The sequence below is a fragment of the Heliangelus exortis genome, chromosome Z (assembly GCF_036169615.1).
Source record: "Heliangelus exortis chromosome Z, bHelExo1.hap1, whole genome shotgun sequence".
NCBI lineage: Eukaryota > Metazoa > Chordata > Aves > Apodiformes > Trochilidae > Heliangelus > Heliangelus exortis.
Window position 1 is genome coordinate 51,100,685 of NC_092454.1, and position 13,477 is coordinate 51,114,161.

General features: G+C 41.0%; 1 protein-coding gene across 2 annotated transcripts in view; it reads left to right on the top strand.

Moving 5' to 3' along the window:
- The window catches only part of CMYA5 (cardiomyopathy associated 5), a 47,983-nt gene that overhangs the window by 6,215 nt on the left and 28,291 nt on the right, over positions 1 to 13,477 (top strand). Inside the window, exons 2-3 of one of the 2 annotated variants that reach the window (XM_071731738.1) lie at positions 1,695 to 5,371; positions 6,110 to 12,255. In XM_071731738.1, coding sequence (XP_071587839.1) covers positions 1,695 to 5,371; positions 6,110 to 12,255 — 9,823 coding nt within the window. Of the gene's footprint in view, positions 1 to 1,694; positions 12,256 to 13,477 lie in introns of both variants that reach the window. The other variant, XM_071731737.1, reaches the window with a different exon arrangement.

The following is a 13,477-nucleotide window of genomic DNA, read 5'->3' on the forward strand; positions in this document are numbered from 1 at the left end:
ACTCACTTTGAATTGTGTGCTTTGGCCCAAGCTGTCCTTCTATTCATAGCCTTCAGGGCAGGCTCGTAACCAAAACAGGCCATAAGTGTCATCACTGGGTTTTGATACAGTGTTGTCCCACCACCTTCTGGTCAGGCTGTTGTCCCACAGGGTGACTTCAGGCTTCAGTTAGCACCAAGGACACCAGAGATGAGATGGGCTGTGCATCATTCTGCCTGGACCTTGGCATGGGCCATCTCAGGCCAGCACTTTCTGTGTTGTGCTCTGGAGATTAAATTCATGGAAAAGCAAGGCAGGATTACCTTTCTCTTTCTGATAGATACTGATCAGCCTTGCTGAGGGCCCTTTACAAAAACCTTACAGTCTAGAGAGTTGATCAGTGGACAGGGCAATTATGGTTCTCCTCAGGATTTCCTCTTCTCCTTCAAAGACCTCTGCCTTCTCCTAAGAGCTTGACACCCCCAGGATTGATGCCAAACACTCCTTAGGGTTGTCCCACCACCTCTGCAGCCTGTAGGCATCTCTGGAACTCACACAGTCCTGGGCTGCAGCCTGTGGCAGTCCCTCAGATGGGTTCTATTTCTCCAGTGCCATTGTCAGGAGACAGATTTCTTCACTCTTCCTGAAGAAGTGCTTTATCCTAATCACTTGGAGAGTGACCCTTCCCTTGGCTCAGTGGAAGGAGGACCTTGTCTGGATTCATTTCTTGTCTTGTTCATCCTACCATGATCCTACCATGCGAGACACAGAGACTTCATCATTTCTACTCCACTTAAGCTTCTGCCTTTGCCAGCATGATTTACAAGCATGATTTCCCTAAATGAACTACTGTACACTCAAGAAATAGAGGGGTTGATTTTTATGATTACCTTTTCTGTGCTTTTTTTGAAAGAACTATGGTAACCCTAGAAATACTGTGTTTTAAAGTAATATTAATTAAAATAATATTAAAATAAAGTAATATTTTAATTGATTTTGCTATTCTTTACACTCTTGTTTCTAAGAATATTTTTTCTTAAATCTTTCTAGAAAATGTTTCTCTAGCCTTTGGGGGTTTTTTTCAGCATATGATGGCATACAGATTGCACATCATAACATTTAAACTTGGTTTCTAAACCATTGTTATTTCATTTGGGGAGGTCTCGGTACAGTTTTATTGCTGAATGTATTCTGAATTACTATGTTAAATATATAGAGTGCCTAGAGAATGCAACATATAAGTAGATGATAACAAACTAGCAGATCCGTTCCTTTGAGCATTGTGTAATTATTTACACTTTGTCAAAGCAAGTGTGTGTGTTCCTAAAATACTGACAATATCTTCCAATTGTTTAATGCAAGGTTGAAATTATACTGTGAGATAACAAGGCACTAAAGAATAACCTCAGAATCAACTCAGCCTCACATTGGTAAAACAAGGTCCAACCAAATAATGTTTTTCCTGTACTGTCAAGAGCATGCAAAAACCTACTACTCTTCATTGAAGTAACCTTGCAAAATGCAGCTTTACAAAAACCTATCTAAAATACATTTGTCAAGTGAAATATGACCTTGTTTGTGGTTGCATTTCAAAATTCATGCATACGCAGGTTTTTTACAATTTTGAAAAGTGTATTTTTAATGCAAAAATATGGATTTGCAATAATTTAATTTTAATGTGATTTATGTTGGGTTTTGTTTTGTTTTGTTTTTAGTTTAAAAGATCTTATCCAAAGTGAAGATGTGAAACCCAAGCTGCAGTGCATCATGAATAACCCTTCCTTTTCTATGGTAACAGTTCAAAGTGAAGACAGTGGGATAACCTGGGAAACCAGCTCAAGCAGATCTTCTACTCCCTGGGCCTCAGAAACTAGCACAACTTCTGACCTTTACAGTATGGAAAGTTCACCAGTAGGTTCTCCTCCAGGAAAAGTTATCTTTATTATGGATGAAGGTAAGATTGTTTGCAAAAGACAGCGCAAATCTTCAAACAGGGCAGCGTCAGCTACTAACCTGAAGGGAGGCCAGGGCACTAAAAAACGTGACTCTTCTGGAATGCAGAGGCAAGAACCAAGAACTGTTCTAGGGGATGTGCAGGGCTCCGTGTTGAACGTTGAACAGGTGGAAGCTCAAGACACAGATGAGGAAATGTTGGATGACAAAGAAGATCTAGAGAACATTGCAGAAGAGCCAGTAAAACGTGCTCCCATAAGATCAATATTTAGAGAAAGCAGACTGAGAAAAGTAGGGCCAATCCTTGGAGGACCAGTACAAGCTAGAATCCAGCTGTTCAACTCAATTTTTGGAGTGACTGAGCCTGAAACACCAGAGAAAACAAGAACCCGGAGAAGCAGCTCAGTATCAGGAGATTCGGAACGGCTCCTTGAAACGTCAGTAAAAGAAAGGTTGCAGAAGTTCCGTTCATTTTCAGAAGTAACACATCCAAAATCTTTCCAAAAAACGAGAAGTAGAAGTCTTGTAACACCATCAGAGAGAAGAAGGGAGCAAAGACAGCAATCCACAGCACATGCAAAACAAAGCTATTCTTCACCAGCAACACCTCTTGGGAAGCAGCTTACTGGTAAAGATGATGTTTCATCTGAAAATATTACACCTACTAAAATGAAAGATAAGCCAAGCAGACTCTCAAGCCTTGGTGAAGAAACAGTTCTTCAACATAAAGAAAGAAAAGACAAACAACCTCTTTTGGAGATTCCAGGACAGTCAATGAAGCCCTGCCCTCCTGAAGAAAAAAAGAAGGAAAGTTATTCACCTTTGCACAGAACATCAGTAACAGAGCAATCATCCTCCATTTCATTAGAGTCTGATGCTAACTCAGAGAAACAAGTGCTGCTTCCTTCAGCTGAAACTGCAAACAAGAAACCAGACCAATCCATGCTGACAGCATCAGGGCTTCTGGATGAACCAACAGAGCAGGATATTCAGCCCAGTTCTGCACCACAATCTGTTTCAGCAGATTTTGCTAGTGAATTAAGTAGGCAAAGTACCCAACCTATTTTGCCTGCGGCATCAATGTCAGAACATACGGAGAAGGAAAGACAGAAGTCAGCAGCTGAATCTCACTTACCTAGTCCTCCATCAGCAAAATCCAAAGATTCCACTCTATCTGAAATAAGGCAAGAGAATATGACTCCTCAGTCATCAGAAACTGCACCATCTGAGTCTGAACACATGCTATTACCATATTCTGTAGATGAAGCAGAGAAGCAAGACATTGAGTATCAGTCATCAGCAACTTCACAGTCAGAAGATCAATTGTACTCTGCTAAAAAAGCTGAGAGTCAAGACAAACCACCACCAGAAATGCATAATGTTCACTTAAAGAAGCAAACAGAATCTGAGGAGCAAAGAACTGAACTAAATTTACCAATTCCTGAAAAGATAGATTCTAAATATATGGGAATTTCATATCCTGATCACACAAAAGCAAAAGAAAGTCATAAAACTTCAGCTGTAAATAAAGGAGTAGATTCAGATCACACTGATTTTTCCACTGCAAAAACCAAGCAAGCAGAAAGTGCACAAATGGAGATGGAGCATCCAGATTTCTCATGTTCCAGCAAAGAAACTGGGGAATCAGAGGGAACACAGATGGAAGCAGAGTATCCAGACTTCTCTATGTCCAAGGAAGTAACAGAAGAATCAGAAGATGCACAGTTGGAAATGGAGCATCCAGACTCTTCTTTTTCCAGGGAAGAAGTGGAGGAACCTGAAAGTCCACAGCTGGAGACAGAGCATCCAGATTTCTCATATTCCAGAGAAAAAACAGAGGAACCAGAAAGCGCAAAACTGGAGGCAGAATATCCAGAATTGCTTTTTTCCAGGGAAGAGACAGAGGAATTGGAGAGTGCCAAACTGGAAACAGAACACCCAGATTTCTCGTACTCCAGAGAAGAAACTGTGGAATCAGAGAGTGCACAGCTGGAGATAGAGCATCCAGACTCTTCTTTTTCCAGGGAAGAATCTTTTTCCAGGGAAGAAACAGAGGACTTAGAGAATGCCAGACTGGAAACTGAACACCCAGATTTCTCATACTCCAGAGAAGAAACTGTGGAATCAGAAAGTGCACAGCTGGAAATGGAACATCAGGAGGTTTTATATTCTAGAGAAGAAACAGAAGAACAAGAATCTGTTCCTATTGAACCAGAACAGTCAGAGTCTTATTCCCATGAAGAATCAAAGCAAGAAGAAACAGGACAGCTTGCTGAGGTACCTTCAAATTTCTCATGTTTGGTGGAAGAAGCAGAGAAAGAAAACAATACCGAAGTTACATTGGTACATCTAAATAGGTCTGATTCTACCAAAAGAGCTGAGACACAACAAACTGAGTATCTGGAAACAGCACAGTCAGATTTACCATGTCACACAAATAAAACAAAGCAGCAAGAACTGGCAGAAGCAGAAGACAATGCTTTTATGTCACAGTTTGGTGACAAAGGAGAAAAATCACAGCCTGTAGAGCAGGATTCACAACCTGCACGTAAGTTGTCTTCTTATGCCAAGGAAGTTCAAGAAGGAACTACTCAACTTCAGTCAGAGCATCCAGTTTTGTCATCTTCTAGTGGAAAAGAAAAGCAACATAAAACCTCACAGCTGACAACAGAACAACCAGAGATACAATATTCCACTGGCAAAACTAAACAGGAAACATTGCAACCAAAATTGAAACAAACAGATTTGACATATTCCCCTGCAGAAACAGCACAAGGAGGTGTACAAAAAGACTCAGAAGGTCCAGAGCAATCATGTTTCATTAGTGAACCAGAACAACATGAAAATGCACAACTAGCTTCAAAAAATAAGAATTTCTCATTTGCTGTTGGACAAGTAATGCAAGAAGGAGTGGAGTCAGGGTCTCTGGGCTCTATGCTTTCGACTGACAGAGCAAAGGCCTGGGAAATGTCACAGTCAGAGCAGTTTCTTCCCTCCTGTTCCACTGCTGGTAGCCAGGAACAGGAAACCCCACCTCTGGATGTGGCCCAGCCAGATGTATCATATACTTTTGGCAGAATGGAACAGCAGGATATAGTATGGCAAGAGCTAGAACAGCAGGAAACAGCCCAACAAAAGGCTATGCAAGTGGAAATGAAGTATTCAGATTTGTCAGAAACCTGCAGGAAAGATGAACCACAGGTCACAGACCAAATTGATTTGACACAGCAAGAAACAACTCAGCCAGGGTTAGTGCATTCATCTTTGCCATATTCTCTCAGTGAAAAAATGCCAGAAGAAATGCAAACAGAGCCAGAATATCCAGAATATGCATTCTCTGTAACTACAGAAATGAAGGAGGAAGTGATGGAATATGAATCAGAGCAACCATTTCTTTCAAGTTTTATGGATAAAACTGAGCAAGAAGAAATTGGACATCTAGAGCAAAAAAATCTGACATATTCCAGTGGAAAAGAAGCTCCAGTGGAAATGGAAGTGAGTTCAGAATATCCAGATTTATCATATTCCTCTCATGGAGCTGAACAACAAGAGCTGAAACATCCAACTCCACCATTTTGTTTCAAGCAACAGGAAACTGCACCACTGGTGTTGGAACATCCAGAGTTTTCATGCGACAGCAGTGGAGCGAAACTAGGCAACACTATAGAGCAGGAGTCAGGACATCCAGATCTCTCATACTTCATGGGAGAAACACAAGAACAATCAGAACATTTGGATTCACCAGAAACACTGTGTGAAGCAGCACAATCTGAAGTTATGGAAGTAGAATCTAAAGACTCAAATTTGACATCTGATGACCAGAAATACCAGCAAGAAACTTCACAATTGGATTCAAAATATCCAGATTTCTCAGCTTCCTTAGGTAAAGCCAAACAAAAAGCAACTCCAGAGACTGAGTCTAAATATCAAGAACTGCCTAAGATGGCCAGAAAAAGAGTTTCTCCAGAAACTACAAAAATAGAGTCAAAGCATCCAGATTTGACATATTCCCTTGGCAAAGTTAATGAGCTGGAAATGGCACCATGGGAAATGAAACATTCTGATTTGTCACATTGCACTGATGAGACAAACCAAGAGAAAGTATCAGTGTTGGATCAGAAACATAGAAAAATTTCTGTTGGTGGAGAAAAGCAGCAGCAAACCACAAAACAGCAGTTAGAGAAAGGAAAGTTAACACATTCTCCTGGTAAAACAGAGCAATTAAGACATGCCCAGCAGGATTTGGAACAACCAGATTTGTCATTTTCCATTGACAGGCCAGATGATGAAACAGTCCCAACACAGGCAGGACATGCTGATGTGCCATATCCCCTGGACAATACAGAGATGCAGCAGAGAGTACAAAGGGAATCAGAGCAAACGTGTTTAACTTACACATCTGGAAAAGCAGAACAGAAAGCAATTCAACCAGAAGTGGAAATTCCACCTGTGGACCATTCTGTAGGTATGGTAGAACCAGGGCAGGGACATCCTGACTTGCCTTATCCCATTTTCAAAGCAGAAGGACTGCAGACCACACAGTTGAAGCCACAGCACCCTGGTCTAGCATGCTCCCTTGACAAAGTGCAAGAAACATCCCAGATGGGATTGCAACAGCTGGATGCCTTGTATGTTCATGACAAACCAGAGCAACTTCAACCTATCCAGCAGGAGCTGGGCCACACAGACTTTGCATCCCCCACTGACAGAGTCGGGCAGCAGGGGATGGTGCACACCACCTTGGGATGCTCTGCTGAGGGACACTCTGTCAGTAAATCAGAATATCCACAAGCTGTGACAGAAAAACTAGGATCTCCAGATGCATTGCCTCATAGTGGAAAAGTGAAGCAAAGAGAAATGGCAAAAACAGATCAAGAGCTTTCTGATTTATCATATTCCAGTAATAAAATGTGGGTACCAGAAACTACACACTGGGAGGCTGGAGAACCAGACCCATCCTCATGGCCCAGGAAAACAGAGCAAGCACAGACTGCTCAAGAGGAGCAGCCAAGGCTACTGCATGCCCTCGAAAAATCTGCAGGAGGAGAGAAAGCACAGCCAGAATCAGTACATTCACAGCTACCTTATTCTGTTGGTGAGGCAGGAACAGAAGCTGCACATGCAAAATCAAGCCACTCAGATTTATCTGCTGGCAGATTAGAGCACTATGAACCCATACAATCAGAGGCAGAACTAATGAATTTGTCATACACAGTTTGTGAAACACAGCAACCTCAAATGGCTGAAGTGGATTTGGAGTATTCAGATTTATTACATTCCACTGGCACAGTACAGCAACAAGAAAAGATTCAACCAGCGCAGGAACAGCCAGGTGATTTTTCATCATCTCTCAGCAAAAAAGAGCAATGGGAAGGTTCAGGACTGCAGGCAGGACACCCTGAGCTGCAGTGTCCCATGGGGAAAGTAGAAGGACTGCAGAAGTCCCAGACAAGATCAGAATATGCAGATTTGTCCTTCTCTGTTGGCACAGCAGAACCTCTTAAAACAACACAGACAGAGTTGAAAGAACATGATTTGTCGCATTCTTTTGTCAAAACAAAGCCATCATGGGCAACCCCACTGGAATCTGAACATCCAGACATCTCAGATGCTCTGGGCAAAGTACCGCATCCTGATTTGTCCTCTTCTGTTAGTGAACACAGAAAAGGTGCAGAATTGGAGGTCAAACAGGAGAGGAGAAGCCATAAATTACACCCAGAGGAAACAGTACGACTGAAATTGGAACATCCAGTGTTGTCAAGGTCTTCTGGCACAGCACAGCAACCAAGTAGTTCCTCACAGGAAGGGCAATTCGCCAGCTTGTTTTCCTCTGGCAAAAAGGGGCAACAGGAAATATCGAAACAAGAAATGGAGCATTCAGATTTACCATATTCAACTGATAAAAAAGATCAAGAAGAAACCACACAACTTGGGTTAGGACAGCCAGATAGCAAATCAGAGCAGTCACAAGCTGCACAGAAAGTACTGCAACAGCAAGATCTTTTGGAGTCTTTCAGCAAACAAGAGGAAAAGGGAGTGGACCAGCCCAGCTTTTTGCAATCCCTTGGTAAAGAGAAGCAAAAAATAGCTTCACCATTAGACTTAGTGCAACCAGGTCTGTCAGATTTGCTTGGCAAAGCAGAAAAACAAGGAACTGCGCACACAGAGTGCATGCCTTCTGATTTTTCATATTCCACAGGAAAAACAGAGCAGTTGCAAGCAGAACAACTTAAATCAAAACATCCAGAATTGTCATATTCTCTTGGCAAAGGAGAGACCTGTGGAATGAAATCCTCAGATTTATTGTACTCTTATGGCAAAGAAGAGCAAGCACAGCCTGCCCAGCTGGAGCATCCAGAGACATCATATTTCATGGGTGAAATGGAGCAAAGGGATGCGGCCCAACCTGAATTGCAGTGCACTAGTTTGCAACCAGAAACAGAGCAACCAGAAACCCCTTCTGTATCACATACCTTTGGCAGGACTGAGGAGCAGGGAATTGCACAACCTGACTTTGAAGAATCAGATTTATTAAGTCCTACTGAAAAAGCAGGAAAGCATGAAACAGCCCTGCTGACAGTAGGGCATTCGGAGAAGCGAGGCATTGGGGCTACTTCATTGCTAACTGCTCAGCTGGAAAGTAAACAAGAAGATTCATCCTTTTCCAGCAAGGAAGAGAGACAACCATATTCATCTCTTACTGAACAAACAGTGTCTGTACCTTTGGGTGTTTCATATTCTGTCTCTGAAACAAAGCCAGAAGAAAGTCTGAAGCCTTCACCTGTAACTGGAGGCCTGTCCCCCAAGCAGTTAGATTTATCTTACACCCACTGTAAAACAGAGAAAACAGAATTTTCCCAGCTTGCATCAGGTTTCTTCTCTGCAAGAAAAGAAGCAGAGAATACAAAAGTTCACCTACATTTTCCTGTCACTGCAGAGTCAGAGGCTGAACATGTAATTTTATCTGAAAAAGAGAGAGAACAGACTCCACATTACTTCCATGCAATACAATTAGAATCAGAACAATTAAATTTATCATATTCTGCAGATAAAACAGGAACTTTAGAAAGTCAAGATTATTTAACTGTAACTTCAAAACTGGAGCCTCAGCCTTCAGTTTCATTTTATTCAGCTGATGAAACATGTCAACAAGGAGTTCCATCTTATTCAAAACCAGTCTCTGAGTATTTGGTTCCCACACAGTCCCTTGATGAACAAGAAAAGCCAAGCATGCAGTCACATATTCCCCAGTCTGAACAATCAGAGTGTAAGCATGTAATTCCACCATGTGGTGAGAAAGAATTGCAAAAAATTCAGCTCTCCTCACCTAAGTCAGCAAGTCTGAATACAGTGCAGTTGGAATCTATGACTCTCATGCAAACAGAAGATAAAGGTGAGCAAGAATCTCAAGATTGGTTTTTGGACACAAAATATTTCTCATCAGACCAGATAAGAAGTACCACCAGATTTGGTCCTGAGAAGAATGAGCAAGAAATACAACCTGATGTGCAATCAGTGCCAAGGTCAGTGACCACAGAGTCAAAGGTGACTGCTGTAGAAGACCAACAGGAAGTGTCATCAGATTCATTTTATCCATTACCTGAAAAGCCAGTATCTCTGGTTTTCACTGATGATAAAGAGAAACAAAATATTCCATCATCATTATCCAAGGTAGTAGACATTCTTGGACAGCAGTCTAGCATAGTTTCAGGCGTTTATACTGGAGAAGAGGATAAACATGAAATGAAACCATATTTTACAGACCAAAACCATACACCCTTAGAGCATCTTGGAGCTGTTTCATCAGAAGTTGTTTATGAAACTGTGAAACACAAAACTCAGCATTATTCTGGAGAACAGGGAAGTCTTTCCTCAGAAGAAATTAAGTCCGTTAGCTCTAGTTCTGATGGAAAGCAGAATCCAGATATTCCTCCTTTGGGGCTAGCTACCTGGCTGATGGAAGAGGTGAGAGCTCGCTCAGTTTGTCCACTAAGAGCTACAGAGGCAGAAACTCAGGGAAATCAACTTTCTCAAATTGAAGCTTCTGACTTTGGATCAAAACAAATTCCAGCTGAAAGCTGCACAGAACCTAGAGTTCATGGTGCTGCAATGAATAGAGAATATATGTTTAGATTTTCTGATTCAGGGTCAAGTGAAATTTCCCACAGAGGAGTGTCCTCAGAAACCAGTCACAGAATACAGAGGTATGATTTACCAGGTCCAGACAAGGTTACAGAGCATGAAACTGGGACTGAAAGTCTTTCAGAAATGGAAGCAATGCAATATCCAGAGGCAGGAAAAGTGTCTGAAATGCCTGAACACTACCTGAGTGGAGAAGAGGAAGAAATGGAACACACGAGCGTTGTAGGAGACAGTCAGCATGCTCCAGAGCCTACTGAGCAAAAAGATCTATTTAATATAATTTCAGAAGGTTATGAAATACTCAATATTCATGCTCCTAAGTATATTTCTTCTGTTGACCAAGAAGAAAGTAAACACATGCCAGATAAACTAGAATACTTGGAAACAAAACATTCATTTAAAAGAAAATCAGCTGATGATGGCCAAAGAGCCCTAAATTCTGGAACAACCACAGAAATTTCAGAACACTCACTGTTGGGAGAGCCTACAAGCCATGAATTTAAAGAACCGGCCAAAAATGATGATGATGAAGAAAGTGGAGAAACACAACAAGAAAATCCCATGTTGCCAGAAAATAATAATAATGCAGTGTTGGATGACAGTAACAGTATGGCCGATATGGATTATTTTGAAAAATATACATTGATTGATGACAAATCCCCAGTGAAGCCACTAAGTACATTTGAAAGACCAAGTACATTGTTTCCTGTGATAGAAGATCCTAATGAACTTGTGGAAGATACTACGACTTCTAGAGAAAGTGCTGGGGTAGATACTTTGGAGGAGGAGTTTTCCTTACTTGAGAATCTGGATGAAGTCTTTTATGGTACTGAGAAAGGAGAAAGCAAAATACAGACCTATACAGGGGCTCCAAAACCTTTACCTCTGCAGAAATCAATTGACAGTAGCAGTAAAAAGGTTACAAATGTAGAAGATGAACGCAAGTCACCAGGCACCCCACTCTTCGATACAGAAGAAGGAGTGTTAGAACGATCTCTGTTGTTCCCTACCACGGTTGCTGCAGTTAATCCAGAGCTCCTAGAGGAGCCACCTGCTCTGTCCTTTTTATATAAGGACCTCTATGCAGAAGCAGTAGGAGAAAAGGCAAAGGATGAGACTCCTTCAGATGAAGAGAGTGGTAATTCTAATGCATCTTTCCCTAGCAGAAATTCAGACACAGATGATGGAACAGGAATATATTTTGAAAAATACATTCTAAAAGATGAAATTCCAAGTAAGGCCACAGGACCTCAAATTGATCAGATACACAAGGTTGGGTCTTTTAGTGGAGAAATTTCAGTTCAGAGATCAGAGGATAAATACAAGCAGGAGTCTGGTGATGTACAACTTGAGGTTCTGCCAGAAAGGGCTGTTGTGGAGAAAGTCCAGGTTGACAGTGACATTCAAGCAAAAATTTGTAAACCAGTGCATGCCATTCCTTTTGGAAGCAAAGTAATACTTTCAGGCGCAAGAAGTGATGCCACTGAGCAAACAGAACAAGAAAATTTACCTACAGAAACCACTGAGGAGTTGCAAGAGCAATCAGATCTTCAAGTGTACAGTCAACATGTGGATTACCAGGGAGCCACATGTCAAGAAGCTAGTAATAAGCAAGAAGAACAGCATGAAATAACAACAGTTCCTGAAAGGGGAAAATATGTCCCATATATCCAGGCTCCTATTGAAGACAGTGAAGATGATCAGTATACTCAGGAAAATCTCTCATGTGTCCCTTCCATTCAGCAAGCAGAGAAATCAGACTTGGAAAGAGCAGAGCAGCACCCTGATGTTTATGAGGATCTTGCTGAGTCAATGGACTATGATGTGATTACCCAAGAAGAACTTTTGCAAGATGAAATATCATCTCAGTTCACACATGAGGAGCTATTATTTGAAGACAGAGACTCTTTTGAGCATGTTGGTGATAGTTATGAATTTGTGAATGAGCCTGAGCAAACAACACCTGTTGAGATTGAAGACTCAGGCTTTGTGGTGATGTATCCTGAAAAATCAGCATCAAACATTCCTCAGGTTGAGAGCTCACAAAAAGAACAGAAGAAAGCACAAGCAGACACATATTGTTACAACTGTAAATGCCCAATATCTGCTATTGATAAGCTTTTTGGGGATCATAAAGGCCATGAAGTCACAACACTAGATGAAGCTGCAACCAAGATGAAGGTAGGAATTAATTTCGGTTGAGGGAAGGAGCTACTGAAACTAATTTCTCCAGACCTCCTGTATTGCCTCAGGAGAGGCTTCAGACAGCAGTCCAGAGGCTAAATCACAGGATCTACAAAATAAAAACTAGTGTTAAATACCTATTAGATATCTTGAAGGGAGACCATCTTTTTTAAGGTATTTGCTAGATAAAGGTATTTGCTAGATATAAGGTATTTGCTTGCTAAATTGATATTTTTATTTGTTCTTAAGTTTGAATGACCTTGCTTATATGTAGCTGTTAACAGACTTCCCATCTTTTAGCCTGCTCACACATGTAATTTGTTCTGGTTTGTATGTGTAGTGGGAGAAATGGGTAGAATATTGTTCCTCTAAAAATTTTAGTAACAGAAGCTCATTCCACTTGACAAGGTACCTAAAACTCCTTATGTGGGGACCAGAATCACGATAAATTGTTCCCTGTCCCAGTTACATGTGTTGACTTCTTGAAAAAGTTAGATGAGTTACGTAGTTTACACAGTTTTGTTGAAACTCCATCCTAATTCTCTGTTCAGTCCACGTTCATCTGTGCCTATGGTGTTTTAACTAAGGAACACGTAAGAGTTTAGCAAGTCCTCCTTCTCCACACAATCTCTAAGCTGTACTATTCGAAAAGACATTTAAAACACCCTCTGTTTCAGTAGCCTAGCTATCAACATTAGTGAAAATACTTTTGTTTCTGTAGAATCTATTCTTCACTAAATTGCAGTTGACTGTGTGAAAACAGCACGCAAGTGATGTCTCAGTTTTCCCATATTAGATTGGTTCATGTACAAGTATGTCAATGTTCCTTTCCTGGTTACCAGCTACTTATATTCACCCGAGAATCTGAAGGTCTCTTCCTTGGCATGTGATCAGATAATGATAATGCAGGTTTTGTGTAATTTCATTAAAAGGGCTTGTATCAATGAGGTTTTGTGTAATTTCATTAAAAGGGCTTGTATCAATGAATGGCATTTACATTATCTTTATGTTAACTCAATATGCAAGGAAGAGAAATTAAATGTAGGAGGCAGTTTCAGGTATCATTATTTATAAACGACCTCCATGGTGTGCAGATGTATGACAGCATAGTTGCTTTTTTTATATGGCCATTCATGCTTCATTTGTAAGTGTTACCTAGCTACAAGTCAGTAATAAGGTCACAGACAGCAGCCAGCCCTAGAATATACCTGCATTGCAG